This window comes from Catharus ustulatus, chromosome 6 (assembly GCF_009819885.2).
Source record: "Catharus ustulatus isolate bCatUst1 chromosome 6, bCatUst1.pri.v2, whole genome shotgun sequence".
Lineage (NCBI taxonomy): Eukaryota > Metazoa > Chordata > Aves > Passeriformes > Turdidae > Catharus > Catharus ustulatus.
In genome coordinates, this window is record NC_046226.1 from 10,893,107 (window position 1) to 10,899,106 (window position 6,000).

Below are 6,000 nucleotides of genomic sequence, written 5' to 3' on the forward strand. Positions count from 1 at the left end.
CTGCTGTGCAATGCTTCTAAATTCTGTGCAAGGAAACTTGACTTACGAATAAGACACTGAAAGACAGATATCACTGCCAGGAGCTTGTTAGTAGTTTTGTATATAATCAGTCTCTCCTCCTTCCTTTTTCTTGTTTGTATTCTTAAAATAACAGAATGAATTTCCTTTCCCCTCATCCTCTCAACATTCTGCTCTTGGTATCACCTCCAACAGGCTTTGAGCACATCTGTCACATGAGCCCTATCTCTGCTGAAATCTCTCTCCAGAGTGACCATTCCTCACTGCAAGGCTCCCTCCTGCTTTCTTCCTCTTCCTGTCCCTCCTCTGCTTCCCTAGCAAGGGTAGGAGTAGCTACAAACTGTTAGGAACTGGAATATGGTATGCTTGTGGTACTTCACCAATACTAGAGCAATAACAAGGGGAAAAAACTAATGCTGTGGAGGTAACTAAAATGCATGCGACTTGCAGTGCTTTATAGCATTAATTTTATTTTGTGTTTAACTAACACAGCATTTTATGAGCTATTTTAGTGTTAAACCCACAAGAGGAAGATGTGAAGGTACACATTTATATTCTGTATGTGCCCTCTGTCCTAGAGCTGTTAGTTAGGCTTTCTCTTGTCTTTCTCAGATAGCCCAGATGTGGGTCAGGCATTTGTCATTTCAGCAGGAGGAGGAAGGAAAGCAGAACTGTTAGTACAGTCCCTACCCCTTCATAGAGGGTTTGCTAGCTGACAGGTTCCAGTGGCTGCTATGGGGCTTAGTTCTTTCTCTGTCTTTCTCAGGGTTTGTGTCTGTTACTGAAAATATGTGGATGTGGTCAAGTAAGTTCAGTTTTTCTACCAACACTGAGTTGTAATAGCTTCAAAAGCACAGTAAAGTTTTCATGAATAACAACTTGTCATTGGATAGCTTTTGTTGCTGGCTAACAAGGTGTTCATTTCAACTGTAGAGTGTCCTACCTCCTGCTCAGGATGAAAAAACCTGTCCGACTTCAGCTAACCTGTCGCGGCAGCAGCAGCAGCAAAGAAACAAAACCTACATCTCATGGCCCTCATCAAGTAAGGCTGGGAAGAAGATGGTCACTTCTGAGCTGTGATCTGTGATGTCAACAGGAGCTGTAAACTGCCTTTTGTCCTTCCCTCTCTGCAGGTGGCAGCGATGTGGGAGCAGCCATGCCTTCCCGAAGTATGTCTGACCCTGACCAGGAGTTTGACAAAGAGGTAAACAGCTTCTGTAAATGGAGGCCGACAGTATCCTGTTGACGTAGATTGTTCTCTTTTTCCAATAAATTACATTCCCAAGGAAATACTTCATAGAGGCGTTTATGGAGATTTTTTTTTTCCCACAAGTGTTTTTCCCAGCTGTAATGCATGTTTGCAGGTTAGATACACCAGCACAAAGGCAAAGCTGTGTAAGGATCTTACGGTGATATTTTAAGAAGTGTTATGTCTTCGATTAAGCTTTATGGGCAACGGAAATTTGACTAATTGATTAAATGTCCTCAAAGCTCCTAAAAATGTTCTCTGGGATATTAGCATAGAATAGCAAAGTAATATGACTAGTTAAGTAATTTTCTGTGCTGCCTTAAGGAAGACTTTTTGTCACGTAACTTGACAAGGAATCAAATTTGTAATATTTAAAACTGCCTTTAGCAAGAATAAGAGTATGTGCCAGTAGTCACCAAACTTAAAATGTTCTGGATCTACAAAACTGGTGTTCCTGAATCTAAATAGTGAAGATACATGATTTTTGTATTGATTTATCATGTGTTTTCTTCCAAGCTTTGCTAAAGCACTGTCTGTGCAAGGAAAGTGTTAGGAATTATTGCTGGGAAGCAAAGTCCCTAATTAAGATCTTTTTTTGGTACCCAACTGCAGGCCCATATAACGGTCTGAATTTTGAACCATCTTTTTGTGAAGCCAGACTTTTGCTGGATGCCTTAGCACACACCAAGTCTGGAGTTCTGATCACACCTGTGGTCTGACTTCCTTTGTCACCTTCAGTTAGCCATTAAAAGCACATGAAAGTGGGGATCTCTAAACACAGGTATTTTTGAGACAGTCTTGGTTTTCAAAGGTGGTTAATGATTGACTATGTTAGTTATTCTGCTCTCCCTTCCCAAACTCATTGTATTCCATGTTCTAATGGTAACTGTTGTTTATAGGCACGAGTAATGGTAGATTTGAAAGGGATTTTTTTACAATCTTTTCTCTTTTTGGTAGTTCTTACAATTTCTTATGACTTCTTAAATTAAAAAAAAAAATAGTAGTTTGAAACTGGAAAGAGGCTCAAATAACACCTTTTGGCTTTATACTGTTTCCCTCTTGGCTTTTGACTTTATGAACTGAATCATGTTAGGATAATCTTGTTATAGATTATCTTACTATTGTTCAAGCCATGCAAAATCTTCTGAACAGCATTCTTGAAGGATGTCACCTTTCAATCTATTTACTGAGTATATATTTCCCTTTCTTGAAAATAACTTGCTGCAACAGTAGCAGGGGTTTTTTTGTGCAGTGTTTCATCAGCTGTGAATGTGTGCAGTGCTCAGAATTGTAACACACCAAAATAGTGGGAAACTTGCCAACCATCCTGTTGAAGTGAGACCAGCCTGTGAAGGCAAATATCCAACTAATCTAACACTGGGGAAATAACTGTGGATAGTCTTTATTAGATATTGACGTAGGATGAACCCACTAAGTATATTCTGTTTCCAGATCTGCAACCAGACTCTTGGCAGCCTTCACTCGTTTGTCAGGCGCTTCACAGGCTTGTTGCTGTTTTGTAAACAGTTCATAATGCTTGTTTCCTTCCTCTTCACCAAACTGAAGATTATTTGACCATAGTTTTTATATGTTTACATGGGCAGATAAACCTACTCCTGGGCTATAAAAATTGCTTTAAAATTACAGGCTGGTAAATTCTGAACAACAATGAATAGATAGATAGATGCATTCCATCAGGAAAACTTTGCAATGGCTAAAGGAGTGGAGCCAGAGATGTAGCAATTTCCACATACTTTACCATAATTCTTGTTGCATCAGAAGATCACCTTTGGGACTGCACTAGAGCCTGTTGATGGTAATGGAAGTACTTGCTTGAATGTTTAACTGTGGAATTAATCTGATGTACACTGCTTTGTAGGTGTTGCTCACCCTCATTTTCGAGTGCCTTTGAAAGCTTTTGAGTATAAAGAATACACTTCAAGTAAACAAATTTTTTTAATGTTTCTCATTAACAGCCTGATTCAGACTCCACCAAACACTCTACTCCATCAAACAGCTCAAATCCAAGTGGTCCCCCAAGTCCCAACTCTCCTCATAGGAATCAGCTTACACTAGATGGACTGGACCAGTCAACCTGTGACGCGTAACGCTGCCGCTCTCGCCATTCCGGCTCCCGTCATCCACTACTCCATGGTGTTCAACAGCAGGGCAAAGCTCTCTCAGATGCTAGTGCCAAGACTGACACAGACTCTCTAGTGTTGTACAAGAATAATTATATATCCAGATTGTAGATACAAACTATGGAAATGAAGAAAATTCTTTACTAATAGCGATTGAGCTTTTTATGCAGAATTGTTCACTGCTAAGTTACGGTTGATTCCTTTCTGCACAGCTGTGACACAGTTTTATTGCATAGGAGCATTTAAGGCCACCAGTAAATAGTCTTATTCTTATGGTGAAAGAGAAATAGAGAGAGTTACTGATAATGTTGCTACAATATCAGGAATATTATTTTTCTATAGAATGATGTAATGTCTGATTAGCAGGAAATCCTTTTAGACAGAATTTGGACTTCTAAATAGGAAATGTGAGCAGGTCTAGTTACATCCTCAGATGAATACACTTTTCCCTTTTTCCTGTAACTGTTTTTTTCCTAAATCTTAAGGAGAATGGTAGGAAGCTGTAGGTCGTTTCCAACATCAATAGAATCACCAGGAAGTCAAAGAAAAGCTGGTTATAGTTTTGTGGCCTTCTAATTCATTTAGCCATTACATATACAGCTGCATAACTGTCTTTCTATCTTTCTACCAACTTTTTAGTCTTGTACATAGGACTACTGACAGTTATCTCTTTACCCATTCCCTACTTTTAGTCCTCATCAGTCATTAGTCAGGGCTTTTAAAATACTGCTGTGAAAAAGATTTTACTCCTAGTTCCTGCCTTTCTCCTCCTGAGAAGTTGTTTCTCCTGGGTTTTTGGTGTAAGGACACACTACGCTGTTTAGCTAGCAAGTCTTCTTGTGGACGCATTGCCCTCGGAGTCTGCTGGACCCAAGGGACTGTATCACACTAAAACATCAGTCTGTTCATTGGTTACCAAAGTGGAACGTGAAGGATGTGTAACTGGGGGTGCTGCTTTTCTCATTAATTGTATCCTCACCTGCATGAAGACCCCATGATTATTAATCAAGTATTGATCATGTAGAAAAATGCACAACACACTCCTGTATATTTTGCAATGGCCCACGTGCGGTGATGTTTTGCGTGTATATTTAATCTCATGCTTCCATGTATTATACATTTAGTACTCAAAGATTTGTGACCATGTTTCATTAAAAGCTTGTAATTAATTCAGTGGCTGGCATATCCAGTTTGTCATTGTCACACTAGTGTGCCTTCTGTGCCAATTTTATGACAGTTGGATGTCACTTATTTAAAATTCAATTTAAATGGGCTAATGATATACCAATGGCTAATGTTCTTTTCTGAAACACTGTATAGGACGTGCACTTATCTTTAGTTTAAACTGAGTGTTCTAGTCAACATTTAATCCGGTTACGTTAAGTGTTCGACAGTACTTGCTCTTTTTCTCAGATTCTTGATAAAGGGGCTCAGTTAGAGCTGGACACTACTGCTTTGGGGGTTTTCTGGTTTTTACTTTTTTAATGTAAGTCTAAGTCTTTGTAATTATTGAATTGTGAGAACATTTTTGAACAATTTACATGTCAATAAAGCAGAAGAGGGAGGTTTTAAAGTTTATAGTTGTCTGTCTTGACATCTGAAAACAATCTACCGTTGACACTTGCTTCAGTCTCATGGTAAATTCACTTTGTTCACATGGACATTTGACATAAACTGAAGATATTTTGGAGCTCCACACCCAAGCACTACAAGAAAGGTGCATTTTGCAGAAGGTGAATGAGTGTTCAGGAGCAATGGAAGTCCTTTTGGTGGAATACAGTGCTGAAATTTTGTGCCCTCGGTTTGTTTTAGAGTTGTCATTTCATTGATCTGCTGGCCCTGTTAATTCCTTTCTAAATGATTTATATGACTCATTACTTACAGCTGAAGCATAGTAAGGAGGCTGCAGGGTCTACTCATGCATCTTAAGTATCATAAAACAATAAATATATTTCACTTGTTGTCAAAGCAGTACTCCCAAAGAAAGGCTTAGGAATATTTCAAGGATTGGTGTGTGAATGGTGCAGCCCCTCATACAGTTTTTTTTTTAAAGCTGTCCTCATGCTCTTGTATTTGAGCACCATAAAGCCCACTAGCTAGACAGTGCCAGCATCTTCTCTGGGGTGTCCTAGGTAAGCATCCCTCATCCCTTAGGGAGTGCCCAGTGTTCCTGAGTTGCTTCTTGGTTTGTCTCACCCTTCACAGGAAAGGCTGAGGTGGGTGTTTTGGACCCTGCTGTTCCTTGCCTGACCAAACTTACTTGGGCAGGCTGGGGTGGGTTGGCTTGGGAAAGTGCACGCACACTCTGCCCTGGGGATGGGGTGATAGCTGACAAGAGGTTTGAGGGATATGTGCTGGAATCTTCTCACAAATATTCATGCTAATCAGCCTTTGACTTTTAAAAAACATTTCTCCTGCTCTTGAGTTGATTTTTCTCTGCACAGTGAGGACTTGGGATGACAACAAAGTCTTTAATTATGGGGGTATTAAATCATAGCACTCAGCAGTGCCAGAGCTTGGTTATAATTTAAGCAGGAGAACGTTTCTAGCAAAATTAATTAATTGCTCATATGAATACATTATTCTTTTTTT

At 39.5% G+C, this 6,000-nt stretch overlaps 1 protein-coding gene across 13 annotated transcripts in view; it reads left to right on the forward strand.

Annotated features, from left to right (window-relative positions):
• CDC42BPB (CDC42 binding protein kinase beta) overlaps window positions 1-4,984 on the forward strand; it is an 89,027-nt gene extending 84,043 nt beyond the window's left edge. For 8 of the 13 annotated variants that reach the window (XM_033061979.2, XM_033061978.1, XM_033061980.2 and 5 more), the window contains 4 exons: window positions 785-823; window positions 952-1,060; window positions 1,152-1,222; window positions 3,244-4,984. In XM_033061979.2, coding sequence (XP_032917870.1) covers window positions 785-823; window positions 952-1,060; window positions 1,152-1,222; window positions 3,244-3,375 — 351 coding nt within the window. In that variant the 3' untranslated portion in view covers window positions 3,376-4,984. The remainder of the gene's footprint in view (window positions 1-784; window positions 824-951; window positions 1,061-1,151; window positions 1,223-3,243) is intronic. The other 5 variants (XM_033061981.2, XM_033061982.2, XM_033061986.2 and 2 more) reach the window with 1 other exon arrangement.
• Window positions 4,985-6,000: the final 1,016 nt, after the last annotated feature.